Source organism: Opisthorchis viverrini (assembly GCF_000715545.1).
Source record: "Opisthorchis viverrini unplaced genomic scaffold opera_v5_355, whole genome shotgun sequence".
Lineage (NCBI taxonomy): Eukaryota > Metazoa > Platyhelminthes > Trematoda > Opisthorchiida > Opisthorchiidae > Opisthorchis > Opisthorchis viverrini.
This window is the reverse complement of record NW_008752017.1, coordinates 432,244-450,308: the sequence shown is the minus strand read 5'-3', so window position 1 is coordinate 450,308 and position 18,065 is coordinate 432,244. Positions and strand designations below refer to the sequence as shown.

General features: G+C 45.8%; 1 protein-coding gene across 1 annotated transcript in view; it reads left to right on the top strand.

Moving 5' to 3' along the window:
* T265_15132 (hypothetical protein) overlaps positions 1-18,065 on the top strand; it is a gene marked incomplete at both ends in the record, with an annotated part of 35,405 nt that overhangs the window by 3,986 nt on the left and 13,354 nt on the right. The window contains 9 exons of the mRNA XM_009176716.1: positions 7,476-7,940; positions 8,905-8,998; positions 9,724-9,991; positions 10,085-10,349; positions 10,955-11,208; positions 11,301-11,534; positions 13,063-13,215; positions 16,918-17,277; positions 17,389-17,899. Of these exons, the coding sequence (XP_009174980.1) occupies positions 7,476-7,940; positions 8,905-8,998; positions 9,724-9,991; positions 10,085-10,349; positions 10,955-11,208; positions 11,301-11,534; positions 13,063-13,215; positions 16,918-17,277; positions 17,389-17,899 (2,604 nt within the window). The remainder of the gene's footprint in view (positions 1-7,475; positions 7,941-8,904; positions 8,999-9,723; positions 9,992-10,084; positions 10,350-10,954; positions 11,209-11,300; positions 11,535-13,062; positions 13,216-16,917; positions 17,278-17,388; positions 17,900-18,065) is intronic.

Genomic DNA, 18,065 nt, shown 5'->3' with positions numbered 1-18,065 from the left:
AATTCGCGCTCTAACCATTGAGCTCTCTTGCCTTCCCTAGCTGTTGACTACCAGTAGAGAGCCTCAGTTAAAATTAATGTTGCTTCTGGGTTGCACAGCTTGACTCCAGTCACGCTATTTCACGGGCCCAATTATCAGCTCACTTTCCATCAGAATATGCGGAGCGGCTCCTTTGATTAATTTCAACGAGTTTCAGTAGCTGGACATCATCGAGCCGACCTGATGATAAACCTGTTGGAAAACATTCATACAATCTGGCTAGAAACCGACTGCAGGGATGCCTCTGACCTTGATTAGCTTTTTCTGCCACAAACAGCGGTGCTCTGTTTCACCGGACTCGTTTGACCAGCTCAAAGGAGTGGGGAGTCAACGAGACCATCTACAAAAATAGTGGAACAGAAATCCATTGGCGGAACAGGTCTCTTGAAGGATAGGTTGAGCACTTCAAAGAATAGGTCAACTGGCCTCCTTCAGCACATTTTCCAGGAGAAGCGGACGAACCTAACTAAAACACTGACGCAAACCCGCAATCGCTAACTGAAATCCAGCGCAATACAAGGCAGGGCATCCGGTTCGGATAGTCTGCAGCCTGCACTATTAAGATGTGATGGTGCCTTGGTGAGCAGTTTTTTGACCCATTACATATTTGGAACGGAAGCGGGATAGTGGTGGAATGAAGCGTCCAGGGTTGTAAGGCAAGATTGCCATCTTTCATTATTCGCCTTCACTTTCGTTGGTGGCATGCTGCTTGTAACCTTCCTAAATGCCTCTGGAACCTTGGTTATCGAGGTGCTGCACACCTGCAAAGTGTAACGTGCTTCTACAAGACTGGGTGGTATCGACCCGAAACTTCACGCCTGGGGATGCTGTATGTGAATTTATTTATCTGGTGGCTGTGTAAGTTCCGGTTGGTTTGCTGGAGACGATATCAGATTTTGCCAACCTCTGACACCTATGTCCCTTGTATGGCGTCAGTTAAGCTGTCAATTACAGAACATAGACGATCCATAGTGCGATGCATACTAGTTTGTGGATAAGAAAAGTGGCCTCTATACCCAAATGGTGTGTTGAAACTGTCGGTATTCGTCCACTACTGACTTTAAAGCATTGTCCGGGCCATATTGACAATGTCAAAATCTCCCGTGGTCAACGAGCTGCCCACACATAGGTTATGCTGATTAGGAGTTGTACCTTGCATATCAGATAACCATATACCTCAAAGCTTTCTACCTATCCATCTACTAATTGGATATGACTGACAGACGGGCAGTCTGTAACCCGTCAACGATGTATAGACGCATTAATCAGTGGATGTAGTCGGGTTGACTGCCACCTCCGTAGATACGGGTCCCGAGACTTAACTAATGAATCTTTGGTGATGCTGGCGGACAACTCTTCCAGGTAGTTATTAACTTTCCTGCATCAAGTCAATTATTTTAAGTACGCAGTGCCCAAATTTCCCGCTTCATGAGATAACTAGACTGATGCATTGCCCGATAATTAATTATGTCGTCACCTCTAATACCTGGTTATTTCTCTTCAGCTTCACCATTTTTAGGTGCTGTCTGGAACAGCGTATCCTCGGTGCATAGTTTATAGCTGATATTGAAGTGAACTGAACAGAACTTGTGTGGTGTGGTGTCGATTCTCACAATGTTTCGGCTGTAGGAGGTACGATGCACTCTTCACTTCATTTCCAGCCTATGTGATCTGCGAGATAATCACAAAACCGACTTAGTCGCCTCTGCTCTGCTGTATGATACTGGTTGTGCTCTGTGCGGTTAACCAGGCGGGTCCCGGTAATGCATCGAATTTCAAACATCGTGTGCTACCATAATCTCAGGGAAACTTGCTGCTAACTCCCTTGGGAACTGAATTCTCAACCCCCTACTGGCTTTATTTGGCTACCACATCTTACTCGATGTGAAGTAGTCGATTTTTGGACCTTACCGCATCCACTCACCGATTTTTCGTCTACCATATAATGACTGATATGTGATGGCAACTTTCTCAGTCTATTTTAGTTTAAAAATGCAGGGATTGGAAATACAATGAGCAATTCGTCTCAAAGGATGGGGTTTTGCCATTCATCGTTAACTATTTATTTAAAAGCTCACTCTTACGCACAAGTATTCGAGCCATTTGACATTTTTCTTTTCCTTTTACGTAGTTTCCGTCGATCGATCTTGAGCCATCTGTCTCGCTAAGTCGTACTTCTCATCTGGATTTGTCTTCTTTCTCAATGTCCCACACTTCTGGCCCCATCGTAGAGGTCTCCTCGTCGAATCGACCTATTCGAAATTCGAAACGTTTGGGTATGCTTTTTTGTTCTCCTGTTACCGCTTCTCTAATTTACTGTCTGACCTTCGACACTGGTATGCAGACTCAGACAAACCGTGGCTCGCGATATTTGTACGGTAACTAGCATAAAGAGGATTTTTATGGCATTTGGTCTGTCTATAAGGTCTGTTTAACTTGGGGCAATATCGTAATTTCCGTTCCATATTCTTATTCTTGTCACATGCTGCGACCGTTTTGATGCACCCCTACAATGTAATCAAGTTTTCAAGAGGTTGATCATTGGGACGAACTGTTCCGTTTATTATGAACACAGAAGTAATGTTTTGGTGGACCAGCTGAGCCTGGTATCATTACTGACTACCAAGACAACGGAGACTATCTTCCTCAGGTATGCGCCGACTATTGTCCGTTTCCCCTACAAATGCCCGTACTGAGTATCCTGGTGCCCTGAAATGAAAACCCCTGGACACATGAATCATGTTCTGTTTGATAGTCTTCTTTTAAAGACTGTCACCCGCCTTGATTTGCACAACCTGACACTACCCAGGCCATCGCTCGTGCTCGATCAGTGCATCACCTCTCAGGTTACAATAGTCGCATGCAGAGTAGGTTAGTACAACGTTTGCACAGAACTCTAATGGAACAATTCACGTCCTTCTGGAAGGTCGGTTAAACACTTCGAAGAATGATTCAACTGGCCGCGTATGACGCATACTGTTTACCTTAATGGAATGGGGATACCAGGATTCCGCTGGGAGCCGAAGTACGACGTGCAATTCCTTCTAAAGAATGTAAAAAAGCTCAGCGGATTCGGATGGCATACAACCTGCACTTTTCAATAAAATAGGTGAAGTTTTGATGATCAATCTCATACCTCCGCTTGGTTCCTTTTGCAGTGAAAGTAGCTAACCCACCGAGTTGAACAGCTTTACTAGAAATCCATTTTTCAGAGGACACAAGAGCTTAAAAATGGTCGTAATGTCCCACTGGTGGCCTAACCACCAATTTGCTCGTTGGCTTTATCGTGGCAAGGTAGTGGCTTGTGAGAATCGGTGTGGGGTTTGCCATGAGGAATGCGCTGACCTTGGGAAACTGGCCCTCGGTTATGGTTGCAATCCACTTTCCGAGTGTTATTTTGATCCAAATCCATCGGAACGCATTACCTTAGCTTGTTTTGCACGGATTATCCATAGACAGGACATAAACTATGGGAACGTAAATTGCCACCAGAGGCTACGTACGTCAGTGTTTCTGATGATATTGATACGGCAGGGAAGCATCAGTGTCAGCACTAATGTTGCTGTCTTTGATAATAATAATAATAATAATAATAATAATAATCTGTCTTTAGTATCATAAACACTAGCAACTTGCCTACATACATTCCACTGAGATATGTGAAGATACCAGTTTTCACGGTATCCATCAGCTATGTTTAGGATGATCTGAAAATTTTCTGTAACCAAGGCCGCCGGTCTGACGTACGTGGGTTGGCCAACCGTGGGTTGCTCAATCCAAAACGATAGATGGGAATTGTCAGCCCAGAGAGCTCATCCTATGCCCTACTTTTACATTAAAAGACAAGCACCACATTGTCTTCGCATTTTACGTCTCCAAACGGTTCTCCGGGAAGTAGTCCACCACAGCCATAGGTGAAGTTGTCAGATTTTGGAGGTATCATCTGTAATAAAAGTGAATACAAATCGGAATATTTGGACGCCTTGGCCTACCCTACCTGTGATGGTACAATATAGGAACAATATGAGAATTCTCAACCTTGTCGAACGAATGCGCATACAGCGCCTTCCAGACAGGATCAAGCTACAGCAGAATCTCGTTTTACGTCACCTGTGGCGTAGGCGTGATATCAGCTTCTCTGTCAAGGGTCGAGTTTACAATGCTGCGGTGCGCTCTATATTACTATATGGATCAGAAACCTGGCCGCTGCGCGCCGAGGACGTCAAAAGACTTTCAGTGTTTGACCATCGATGTCTTCGGAGCATAGCCCGAATCTGGTGGAAACACCAGATCAGCAATTCTGAAGTACGTCGAATGGTATTTGGGAGAAATAACTCACTCTCGATAGATGAACTGATCACGCTTCATAGGTTGCACTGGCTTGGCCACGTGTTGCGTATGCCAGTCGACCGACTTCCTCGAAGGGCTCTTTTCGCACAACCACGTGAAGGGTGGAAGAGAGTCAGAGGCGGTCAACCAATGACTTGGCAGCGAAGTATGAAAACCATTACCAGCAAACTTAGCTGCGCTGGTCATTGCCGTCTTCCTGGATGGGGACCCCAAGACGGGCCACATCAATGGCTAGAGACATTGTCAGATATGGCCCAGTCGCGCCCTCAATGGTGCTTGTGCATCCAAGCTATTTCCTTCAATCCATAACTCCTTTTTCAACCCCCTCACCACTTGACAGCCCACTGACAGTGCTGGATTTATGCACCAATTTATCAGCTCCCGCCTGCAACGCGCAGCTACCTCCCCCTCCCCCCAAACCATCGGTGAATGAAACTGCGGTAGCTACAACCACAGTACGATGAGTACGCGGTTATTACAGCTGACAATGATGGTGATGGAAAGTTTAATAAGGTAACTCTGTTAGCGGTGTGAAAGGCGCTTCTGGTGTTACCAAAAACCAGGAGAGTCGATGTTCCGTTTGCGTTATACTGCTTCAGTGACGGTCGTTAGGTGAAATTATGCTTAGTGCAGTATCTACCTGAGCGAAACACCACCTGTTCTTCACAGTTGAAGAGTTCGCCCTCTGGGTTTTTTTTGATGACTTGCAGTCGACGTTAAAAATATAGATTTAACGTTGGCGAGTCGGGTACCAAGGTGTTTTTTACGATTGATGCGGTCACCCTTCTTTTAGGTAGGGCCCGGTGGTGGTGTGCATCAATGATTGCATATCCCTCTCGAGGTCTAAGTGTTTTAGTGAACCAGTCTATCAATAACAAAGATCCAGGACACAAGCACTAATTGTACTGACTGCTTCGTTCTCTTCCCGCTCCCGGGTGCGCTCTTCTGGTCATGCGAAGCCCGGTGGATATTCCGGGATATATCTTGTGTTGAGCCCTCGAACGGAAACGTTTCTACTCCACTGGGTGCCCGCTGATGGTCGCTTCTGCGTGGTTTGCTTGGCAAGTCTGAAATAATCTCGAGAAGGTGAAGTCTATCCCTTCCTGTTTATCGTGCCTGTCTACGTCCCGAGGGGTTTTAACACTGAATCTACCAATGGCGGTTTCTATGGTGCTGTGGCTATTCTTTTACAATGGGTCAAAAGCTTACAGATGGTTGATGATAACCTGAACCTTCAGGTAGATAAGTTTAGCGCTACTGAGGTCAGGTTAGGTTGGTCATCCTGGGTTGGACATGAAACACACAGACAACGTAGGATGCTTGCTGCAGATGTGTGCCGATCACAGTTTGTTTGCTTCGCTGTACCGATTTCCGGGGCGGCGGAGATCATTTGGCTACGCTGTGCTCACCAGCGAATCTGCCTCGAATCCAAAATGGGCCAATTTGTCATCAGTTATCGGTGGTGATGGTTAATTACTGCCTGTCACTCCTGGAATACGTTAGTGGTTTCCAACTATTTGCTTGTCCGTTGCTGTTATCCATTATGCTTTTCAAGTATGGGCAAAACGCGCACATCCGACGCCAGGTGAAACTGCTCCTGAAGGCCGGGATGCTTGGTAGATCCGAAAAGCTGAAGATGCGAAAAGTGCTGGAAAGGTCCGCAGATCAGTCCACTTGATTCGTTCGACTGGTCTTCGGGAGCATCTTGTCAGTGAAGCATCAAGGACCAAGGTGGCTATATGAAGAAGAATGTTTGGCCCGTTGGGCACAACACTTCTAACAATTCAGTTGGACACCTACCTCCAATCCTGACCGTCGACCTTTATCAGAAACATCGGCTGTGAATCTGGAGCATCCAGTCTCAGAATTGCCAAGGGTCAAGAGTCATCCTGCTCCTGATCCTGACGCTCTTCCATCTGTTCTGTTTGTGCCTACTTGGAAGGAAGAGACCGCCCCGGCTAAGTGTGGCAAGTTGATAACAATAACTTCCTTCAAAAGTGATATCCACAATGAGTGTAGTGACCGCGGAGGCTTCAGTTTGATCCCAGTTGTAGAAATACGCCTGGCGTCACTGATCCTTTGTCGCATTTCGGCGGCACGCAAAACTTTGACCTGTTAGCACCACACGGGATTTCGATCGGATAGAGATATTCGGACAACGCCATATGCGACCCACCACCTTGGCGTGCCTTGACTTCAAGGGTGCGTTTGGCTCTATCAGTCGGTCAGTGCCCTAACCACGATTGTTCAACAGGGTATTCCCATGATGTTTGGACATAATCCTGTCTCTATATTTACATGCTTATAGAGCGTATGGGGGTGCATGATGAGCTCTGTACAACCTTCCCTACAAAAAGCGGTGTCAGGTAAGGATGTCAACTCTCTCCATTCGCGTTCAACTTTACTAATGATGGAACAATGGGGCAACTCTTAGCACTTGCCTCGATTGTATTGACTTATTAGGTAATCAGATCTGTGGGTAATGCACATGCGCAGCTCTATAGTCCGGCAACCTAGCCTGTGTTCTGTGAGGGGAATAAAGTTCCATTTTGATGCCAGTTGCTTGACATGACTTTGCTGATCGTAGCTTTCTTTGGCTGTTTTCTATGGCATTGTTTGCACTAATGAATTTTTCTCAAGATTTTCTCGAAACGGCTTTTGAAAATCTGGTTTATTACGCTAGACGCTACGAATAATTATGTAGTCGTCATTCCAACGGAACTAACTGGATTTCCTCGTGATCGTATGTGAGGTAACGTCGCCCCATATACGGTCTTCATGATAGTGTATCAGTCAGACATGAAAATAAAATGAAAGTGAACACCCTTTCATTTCATTTTCTGTTGCACTCGAGACAAAACGGCGGGATCACTGACTAGAAAGCCCTTGGTTCAAACCTTACCCTGCCATTTCGATTGTCCATATCTGGCCTGGAGCGACCTGACAGTATCTCAACTCTCATGCTTCCTTCGTGTTGCATGGCAGTTAGGTGTCAAAAGGGTACCGTAGATAGACGATGAGCCCCATTTGGGTTAGATTATTTATGGATAGCTGCTTCAAAATTCGTTTTTGCGATCTCTTCACAGTGCACTTCAAAGCAAATTCACCCAGAGGGAGTTCGGATGCAGATCACAATACAACCAGCATGGCGATGGCTCATGTTTCAGATAACTCGCTGTCAGGTCCACATCCCGCCTCTACTTCTGAGAGCGAACTGGACCAGCCCGGGGCACAAAGACTACGACGACTCCGTCCACGGGTACCGGTACAGAACTTCAACCTGAACGTTGGGCTGCATCGTGACAGATCTAATCTCCTACAGTCCTCCAATGAAACGATGCGCCGAAAAAGAGGAAGACCTAGAAAATATCCCAGATTAGACAACCGCTCCGCGACTTCCGACCAAGAGGCAACAAAGGAGCCACGAAGCGCGTCTGCAGAGGACCATTCGGATGATGCTGGTATGAATGGCGATCAGGGTGGTCGGGGACCTGAAAGCGATACTAGACGATATCCTGTGCGAAACCGGCGTCATACTGCCATGTATCAAGGTGAGTGACCTTCAAATATCCATAGGCGTCTTGTTCAAACTCGTTGTACGCCTAATCTGGCCACCCTGGTCTTTACATGCTTATGCACCACTGTAACAAACTGTCTCACCCATTGCAGAAGCGCTATGGGGGTCATGGCTGCCCTGTTTTGGAAACAGGGAACTTTGAGAACGGCCTGGTGCACCCGCACTGACACAGTTTTTTGTTTCAAATTTACACCTGTTCTCCCTTTTCCTCATCAGTACTCTACTTGCCACGGCATTTTACCGAACGTATTGAGAGTAACTGGGGACTCTCAACTTTACGGGCTACGTCACTTACCTGTTAAGTTGTATATGAAGACAAATAGGATACCAATTTTCCTCAATGGCTATAGAATTTTGATTGTTTGGGGATTCCCTTTGGCAGAAATTGATCCATTCAGAATTTACGCGTGTCTGTACAGAAAACGAAGATGAGGCGCCATAATCGAGGTTCGAAGAAAAATTTCACCTTATTGTTGACCTAGCGTTCAGTTGGTTCGGAACTGTATTGTCCAATCTACCAGAGCGGCCATTCCGTTTGACTGTATAAAATTGAAGAGTCTGGTGTTTACCAGTGGTCGGAGCAAGGAATTGTAACGCACTGGTTGAATTGGGGTTTGTACTGATTTACCGCTGCCGGTGATTCAGAATCAGGCAGTATATGCTTGACGCGAGATGCCAGAAGGAGCAATAGTTTTCGTAGTGAATAAACATGTCAGTCACATCAATGAGAACTTTTTTTGAGAAAACACGCCTACCAGTATTGTTACCTAATAGATCTACTCCCCGCCCCAAGTATGCTGGCTATTTTGCCGCCTAAATTTCACCTGGAGGCTTCTACTCAGGTGGCACAGAAGCCTTATTTCATGAGTGGTAGCGCGTTGGTCTGGTTACTACGAAATATTTAGTGAACTTACCCACATCACGCTTTTACTTTCTAGTGGAATATCCCCAAAGTACTCATGGACCCGCTCGAAACTGGCTCGCAGGAACTGGTTATGAACACAGTAATCGTGGGCGCCGGCACCGAACAAGGTATGCCTTCATCTACCTTATTTATCTCATCATCACTCACGTGGACCAGTTTTGTCACCGGTACTTCACTGTCTACAGTTATGGGAGATCTGATTGAAAAGTGTACAGAAATGGAGAAGAACCTATCGCTAACAGATTTTAAATACTTTAATTTGTCTGCTTTTCCAAACATCCAATGAGGGAATCTGCATAGGAACCGATGCTAAGGATGTTAAGGGTCCTGATTGTCGAGCGCCGGCGATTCCCAAAAAAAGCGTACAGACTCATTCCAAGAAAGATAACCTAATGTGTTTTGGTTATTTTCTTTCTGTGGTTCGCCTGCATCATCTATCACCTGTTCCTTGTTTATTGAAGTTGGTTGAATCGATACACACAGCTCATCATCCAGCTGGATGCAGTGTTAAATTGAACGTCTTGCTATGTGAGCAGATGCTTTTCCAATCAGTTTGTTATTTTGATTATGTCGGTATACACCAGATACTAGCAAGAGTTATCTGGAAAACGGTTGTGCACAAAACATCGCACCTTTTAAAACATCACTTTCAGATTTGTTATTTACACTGAAACCGGAAGGAGTGTAAATTATACGCATCACACCTGTGTTGACAATGTTCGGATAGCTTACACAGACCATCCGTTATTGTTTGTGTAAACTACGTGATCATCCTAATACATGAACATGTGCATCTTACACCAGTCCTAAACACGCGCTCTTCTCTTTACAGTTCCCGCTTTTATCGGGGTCTCCATCATTGTGGTTCTAGCACCTCCTCCTCAATGGATTCGGACTCTGGGACTTCCACCCCCGAACGGGACCCAATGGAATGTCGCCTACCATCGTCTCATTCGAGTTGGCGACGTGCGGCCCCTGAAAGAAATAGTATGGTAGACGTGGACGAGGATGAGACACGTTTCGAAAGACGTCGCACCAAAAGTATAATGAATGCCCGGTCGGAACTCTTGCCTATCAACTTGAGGTCTACAGATCCGACTGTAAGTCATGGTTTTTTTCAACTAACCCAGCGGCCTCATTTTGATGTGTTGATGGTAATCAGACGGAATGCTCCAGTACTTTCCCCATTCTAGATAATTTTAACGGACTTCTTCCTTCTGTTCGGCTCATCCCTTCAGATCAAATCAACACTCAGTGACCGCCTCTTATGCGGAACCAATCTGGCAGATATTGAGCCTATGACAATGGATGATTCGGTCGGCTTCGATCAAGTAGGAGGTCATGATAGGCATATTCTGGCGCTGAAAGAGAGCATTGTCCTTCCGCTGATGTATCCGGATGTTTTTTCCGGGTTCGGAATAGATCCTCCTCGCGGAGTCCTTTTCTGCGGCCCACCTGGTAGGTTCCAACTCATTTGAAGCGCTTCCAGATAGCAGGTATAGAGGTATTCCGATCACCTCTTCGGAATATTTCAATTCTCAGTCTTCGTGTTCTTTTCTTCCCTCACAAGTTGTTCCTTTTATTGATTGGTTTATCATGGTGACTTCACGGATTTCGCAGCGGGTACCTCATGATCAGTCTTTGAAATTTACCTTGGACCGCCTGCTCGGCGTTCATCACGTTCAAGCAAACCTTGTCGGTTTCCTGTCCGATCTTCTGAACCCATTAACTTCTTTTCTTCGCATGATGTTCTGCGCTATTTCTACACATCGTCCAACGTCGTCGACCTCCAAAAAATTAATCGAAACAGATGTTTCTGACTTTATGTTCTTATTGTGAATTCCTACGAATGGATGTAGCGAAATTAGCAATAGGCCAACCAGCCAACAGATCAAGGCCAGCGGCCAAGATCACGTGGGTTTCGGACTAGCTAACCGTCCTAAGCCGAATTCGCTCTCTTTGGATCTTGTTTTGCCGCGTCAACGTGGTTTTAACTCACCAACTCGTTCGATTTCAACTGAATTACCCAACTCCTTGCTTCTCCACCCAATATCAAGGTACAGGAAAAACATTACTTGCTCGGGCCCTGGCGAACGAGTGTACGCGAATGTCATCCGCACGCTCTGTAGATGGCACGAAAGAACTCAGAAGGCCGATTGCGTTTTTCATGCGCAAAGGAGCTGATTGTCTGTCCAAATGGGTGGGTGAATCAGAGCGCCAACTTCGACTTCTATTTGACCAGGCGTATCGCATGCGTCCATCTATTATATTTTTTGACGAGATTGATGGTTTGGCCCCAGTCCGTTCCTCAAAGCAGGTCAGTAAACTGTTTGTTACCCGTTAACGGTATTGTCATCCATATGTCGTTATCTAAACTGTTTTCAACTCTTTTCGCTCTTATACCAACAGGATCAAATTCATTCTAGCATCGTTTCTACTCTGCTAAGTTTAATGGATGGACTAGATAGCCGTGCGGAGGTAGTCATTATAGGGGCTACCAACCGACCAGATGCAATTGATCCAGCCCTCCGACGACCTGGTCGCTTCGACCGAGAGTTCACCTTCAGTTTGCCATGCGAATCGGTTAGAAGACGCATTTTGGAGGTACACACAGCTAAGTGGAAGCCAGCTCCCGACCCAGAAGTAGGTTGTCATAACATTCCATAAAATTCTTCATATTTTCTTCCGAACTTTCCGCCATGCTTTTTTGTCTTTTTTGCATTATATTGGATCTCTCGTCTGACGATACTGAAGAGCTCGACCGAAAGTGGTATTCTTTGAGGGAGTGTTCACTTTTGAGGGAAGTTGCAGGGGAATAATCGAAGTTCGTCTTCGGGGGAGGAGCAGTTTTCCAACAGTAGGGGACAACTCTATCATCATTGCTCACTATGACAGCTTTGCTGTTTATTCATTCTGGGTTTTCGAAACGACTGGTTATATCTCCAGCGCTCCTAGTTTTTGTTTGAACATCTCCGCGAGCTAACTAAGCAACGTACGAAAACCTGCTGTAAATTGCTTGATATTTTTCGCACTTGGGTCACTGGCTCTTTTGATGCAGTGAACTAAACTGCAAACGGCTGGATACTAGCAAGCAACTTCTGCAAATCGAGGAGAGTAAACTTATCGTGGGAGTGTGATTACGTTTGACTTTCCGGTGCTTGACAACGTGCTAGAACGTTGTTGATCTTGTTTTCTCGTTCATGGCAGCTATCAACGGGACTCAAGGTACTTCGTCTGTCTTATTTGATTCTCTCGGGTGCTAAACGGGTGGACTTGCCACGCAGTAGTTTACTAGAGTGGTACTCGTGTTCCAGATTTTTTTGTGGGCGCAGTTTTGAGGGTTGTCACCTGCTAACCATCGAGCCACTCCAACGTTTCAGTACATCGTATCAGCTCGGTGAGGTAAACGGTACAGTGTTCTTATCTTTCTCATAAGCTAATTGAGATCGTTGTGATTTAGGTAGGCCGAGTCCTGTGCGTTCTAGAGTCCCGGGGACAGTTGTTTTCGTGTCAGTGTAGTTGACGCTACCCAGATCGTTGACAGTTGAATTAGCAAATACGCCAGCCCCATTTATCTTGGAGGCACACTTCATTAGATGTTTCAGGGTGGCAGTGGCCACGTTCCATGCTATCACATTTTCAACAGTTATTTTCCCCAGCCGAGTAGCTTGCGCTAGTAGACCGTCACAAGATGTGTGCTTTAATACGCGGTAACCAACTAGACCGCTGGACACGGTATGACTTCATTTAAAGTTAAAATGACACTCGACCGGTGCTCTTGCTTGATTGTCAAACCTACCTGTATCTTTAGTTGTCACGTGCACATGTATTTCTAACTGCATTTGAGTAAACGTTCTAGTTGAACCCTGAATTCCTCCGAATGCCCCATTCTTGTTTCCTTTCTCATGTAAGTATACTTGGTTTTGTCAGTGTTGATAGACAGCATTATCCACCAGTTTTGGCGCATCTCTTGGTATTCTCCATACTATTATGCACTCCATCGAATTCATTCACGGAGCTCCCCTCCTTAAATGTTTTCAATTCACTGAATTTTACTTTTTGTCCCCCCTGTGAGGCCGCAGACTGAAGTCAGTTCTGTTTCTGTCTGTTTGCTGTTTATCAACAGCACCCCCTACAGCTCATCTTGACAACTCTATCGTTTTTGTTTCAGCTGCTGTCTCAGCTTGCAGCCATAACCAGTAATTTTAGTGGGGCCGATCTAAAAGCCCTAGTTACAGAGGCTTGTCTCTGTTGTTTGCGGCGTCAGTATCCTCAGGTCTACGAAAGTCGGGTGAAACTTGCACTGGATCAGAAGTATTTGAAGGTAGGTTCAAGCGAGCCTTTCGAAAACTAAGTACTTTTTTACTCCGAGTTGAATTCAGATTACTTCAAACGGTGGTTTATTGTGCATGGTGCCATATCATACCAGAATAAATTGGCCGATTTCAGTAGTTCCGTCTTTCGAACTCTATTGAGGCGATAAAATTTGGGTCGAGGTTTTACGAACCGACCTTCACTACTGACCGTTGATGGCACAATTTACTCTACACATAAGAATGGAAGCGGCTTTATCAGTCTCAGTGCGATGCTCACTTCTGACTTAGAAATTTAACCCCGATGTCTTCTTTGTCCCACGTTTTTCGTAACCTGAAAGCTGCTCTACCTTTAGTTTACTCTGCTGGTATGTTTCATCGTCTACTTCGTTGATGAAGTTCCTATCAGGAAGTTGCACTCATCATTGTGTTCTGTTGGAAATGACTGATGCCTTCCGAGGAAATGAACAGGAAGTTTTCGAGTTCACCTTCAGCTTAGTTTCAGTTAATCAGCTGTTATTATGCAATCGTTGATGAAGTGAGAAGCTGAGAAAGTGAGCGTAGATGGCGACAGCTTTGTTGCATGAGTGCTACCCACTAGGTGCCTGAGCCGTATCTGTCAGCATCATTAACCTTTGATGTGTCGAGTTCCCAAGAATCTCCACCCAGGGGTGACAGCTGTCTGCCTGCCTTCTGATCGTTTCAGCTCAGCACGCGATGGGCAAAACGAGCTCCCCGAGGTAGAGGATGTTCTGACATGCAAAGTACACGTCCCAACCAACGTAACCTATCCAAAGCGATTAACTTGTCCAACGCATTAAAACTGTTTTCCTATGAAGCCATCTGGTGTACCTCAACATTGCCAGTCCGGTATCTCTACCATGCTCCGGCAGTGCTTCAGCTACACCGTGATCAGATAACGAAACTGTTCGTATATCTTCTGTGACTAGAACTCACGCTTCTGATGCACTGCTTTAGCGTGTGCTGTACTCTTGATAGTGAAACTCGTCATACTAACGCCATGGGTGACGATGGTTGGCGGAAATCTTCCAACTCTCTTGAATCGAGAATTGATCCCGTCTTTAGCTACTCCCGTATTTATACACTTACCCAGGTAAATGAACCCACCTCGATTGGTTGGTCCTCAGCCGTGAGGTTTGTTCTGATCCCATCCTGTCTTGTAGGAACACCCGCATTTTGCAGGTGTGAAGCCCCTGCCAAACAGGGAGGGAGAATTGCCTGTTTCATTTAGGATGTTTTTGTTGCGAATAGCTTCTGTGTTCGCTCCAATATTTTGGTGTCCGGAAGGGGACTCACCAACAAGAAACGCAACAGCTTTATTGCAAACAAGTGAGTGTAAAATTTACAGCGGGAATCGCGTTATTTAAAGCGCACTGTTGGCCTTGAATCTATACTGTCCGATTGACTTTGGTTGAACGCTCGTCATCGTTGGCCGTTGCTGAATTGATTGCCTGCCTGAGCGTCCAGTCGGCGACTGACTTTTCTGGCCCAGATACTCGATGACTTTCCAACTACGATTTTGCTGAGGTTTGAGGGGCTCAGTGGGTTTCATGTATTCTGGGATTATTTTCAGGACTGATAGCTTTCTACCTCCGAAGGATTTGAAACCAGGAGCGCAGTTTCGTCCGCTCTTTCAGTGTATGTCAACGAATACTTGCGGACAGTCTTTTTACAGGGGATAAAAATTTAGAACGGAAACCTTTGATCACCAAACAATGCTTCACTTCCCGGCGGTTGATAGAGCTTAAATGATCTAGAAGAAAAGCGTCCACTCTCTGAAACAGCGACACCCTTCACGTATGTACTACCTCGAAGTGAGAAATTGGCCAATGTGTTTCTGGTCAGAGCGAAACTCGATTCAATTTTCATAAACTTGTCTCCTTTGGTAGGTGACTAACCTGTGGAAGATACTAAGCGATGTCGTTTTCGATGGTACGGCTACGCTCCTTCCAAGGTTTGGAACCATTATTGAAGCATGCCGTTCCACCGGTATTCTGTTTCGTCTTCAACTAGTTTGTAAGAGGGTCGTCTGGTTGTTCACTAAGACCTTACAATCTCATTTGAATGATACGTGATGCATGTTATCTTGGCTCCACATAGCTCAGTGATTAAGGCGCCAACTTACCGACCGGAACGTCCGTAGTTCGAACCGGACTCAGGTTTCTCGACTGTTACTTTCTAGATTTAGGCAACCTGGCAGTATCTCAGCCCTCGGGCTTCCTTTGAATGGCATGGCAGCTGGACATTGAAAGGGTGTTACAGCTGGACGATTCGATTTTATATTGACCGGACTTGTTGTTATGTGTCGACTATGTTTCTCACTGGATTTCCTTGGCCGCTGGACGACTGATGTCAGCCTGCTTTCCTGTTCCAGTGGGTTCTTTCAGGAACTTTGCTGGGGAGATCCAGTTAATTTTGTCTGTGGAATGCTCAGCGTAGCGTCTGGGAAGATTCCGCAAACGAGTTGCTGTTTCATCGTTTCACTCGCCCATATTCTGACCGATTGATCGAATCAGCTGAAATAGAGTGCGTTTGTTGTCTGCTACAAAAGGCTTCCTCACCTCTTGAGCTTCCCTGTGCACCAGACGTGTTCGTCATTCGTTAGTCTCTTAACAGCGTGGCGTTTGAGGGATTCGTGTCACTCATTGCTAGCACAGTTTTTCTGGTATCAGCAGGAACTACCACCCGGNAGCAGGAACTACCACCCGGAATGGTGGGGGAAGTTCATATTTGGCTTTCAGCGGATGACTTGGACAATCACTCTACGGCCGGTTGTTGTGTTGAATTTCCATAATATTGAGCATCCGAAACCCGTTGTGTGTCGGCCTACATCAGCCTGCTACTATGCTTCTGTTTGAGATATCAGTGTTCCCCAAAACCGCTTAACTGTTAAGTTAGGTGCTCACTGGCTGCACTATGCTTTTAGCTGCAAAACCTTCGAGAGTGGAATAAAAGTTTTTGCGCCAAAATGTTGCATTTTGTTGCTTATATGCTCACACCAAAACCCATCCTAATCTACGTTCAAATTTTTGCAGCTCACCAGATTTCATTGTCCACTGAAGCAATCATACCTCTGGCGGAAATGTCTGATGGAATAGTTTGCCAGCATCTCTGAGTCCCGGAGATGCCTAAATGGGGCTCAAAAGTTTGGACTGGTACTCAGAACTCAATTGCCCGATTGATTCAGTCCAGCAAGGACACGTCAAAGCCTTCGAAAATTCTATTCCATTGTGCGAATACTGAGCGCCGTTAAATTATTGCCAGGTTTGAATTTCGAATTTTCGCGCCATTTATGTCATGGTGCACATTTTTCAAAAAGGATGGCGCTTTTCTCCTACTGGCTAGTTGTACTCTGTGTTTACTAACTCGTTTGTCGTTCTCCAAGGTCGTTCAAAATATAATAATAAAATAATCGTTCAGCTGTAACACCTTTTCGGTGCCTAGCTGCCATGCCACCCGAAGGAAGCATGAAGTTTGAGATACTCCCAGGTTGCCCAAGCCTAGACAGAGGAAGTCGACAGACAGGTCGGGTGCTAACTACGGACCTTTCGGTTAGTGAATTCGCGAAATGTGCGCACGTTCTCACGTCGCGTGCTGGTTCAGGTCGTAACAGCTTCACAACTTTTCTCAAAAAAGTGCCTTTACGGATAACACATTTCGCCTGCGCATTTCTGCTACTACTTTCTCTACAGGTACAGCGTCCTGATTGGCTGCGCGCGTTAAAACTCGTCAGACCGTCCAAAGATCGCACAGACGTTGATTCTTCTGCGCTTAACCTAACTCCGGTTTCTAGCGCTCTGGCATCCACTAAACGCTACCCATTATCGCTGACTCTGGCTGACTTGTTCAGTTCTACCCTGGACCAGCTAACACAGTTGCTATCATACGCTTTGGCGCCTCCGGGAAGTAAAATGCTCGAACTTTCTGATTGGACTTCGATCGTCACAAATTTTCAAGTTTCTGGTAGTTTCTCCAACTCGCGACTTCTCCTAACAGGTGATGTCCCAACTTGTCTAATGAGTGCGGTATGGCATCGACTGGAGTCTGTACAGGTATGTCCTCACTCTTATGTCATTGTCGTCTTGCTCACCAGTACTTCCCATCTCATGTTAACTTGCTAAATAGCCTACAACACTTGATACGGCGTTTATTGTTTCCTATAGGTTTTCACCCTCTCGCCTGCCAATTTGGTCGCATTCCCCACCAGCATTGGTGTATGCCCAGAGGCTGCAATTGCACAGATTCTATCTGCGGTGAGGCAGGCAGCCCGTAACAATGCGGCACAATCGCAGGCCGAAGATGAGTTGGTTCAAGGTGTCGTTCTCTATATTCCTCAGGTGGATCTTCTTCTTCGTAGAATACCTCGATCTGCCGCTTTTTGTTTGGTTGATCGCATTGAGGCGCTAACGCAAGAATTGATCGCAGAAGATTTCGCACTCTCATTCTCTGAACATATGACAGGCGGCTGTGAATTTGTCCGTGCCGCATCAGAGCGTTCGCGCAGGGTTTTCGTCATCGCTACGTTGGCTGGTCCTCATCGAACTAAACTTCACAAAGCCCCCACTGTAGAAAAACCCCCCATAACCGTGCAACCAGAATCACTTTCGAAGTTACGTAGCCTCACAGACGTCACATCTCCAGTACGACGGGTTTCTCAGTCGGTTACTCCAACAGGTAAGCTTTTAGTTCCTGTACAAATTGGAATTCATTGCACACTAAACCCTTGTTCAACCAAGTTGATGACTACTTAACGTACAGTAACCCCACTCGCGGGTTGTAAACAAACCTATGCATCTTATCGGTACCTTTTTAAATAAAAAATGCATCGCCCCTAAGAATA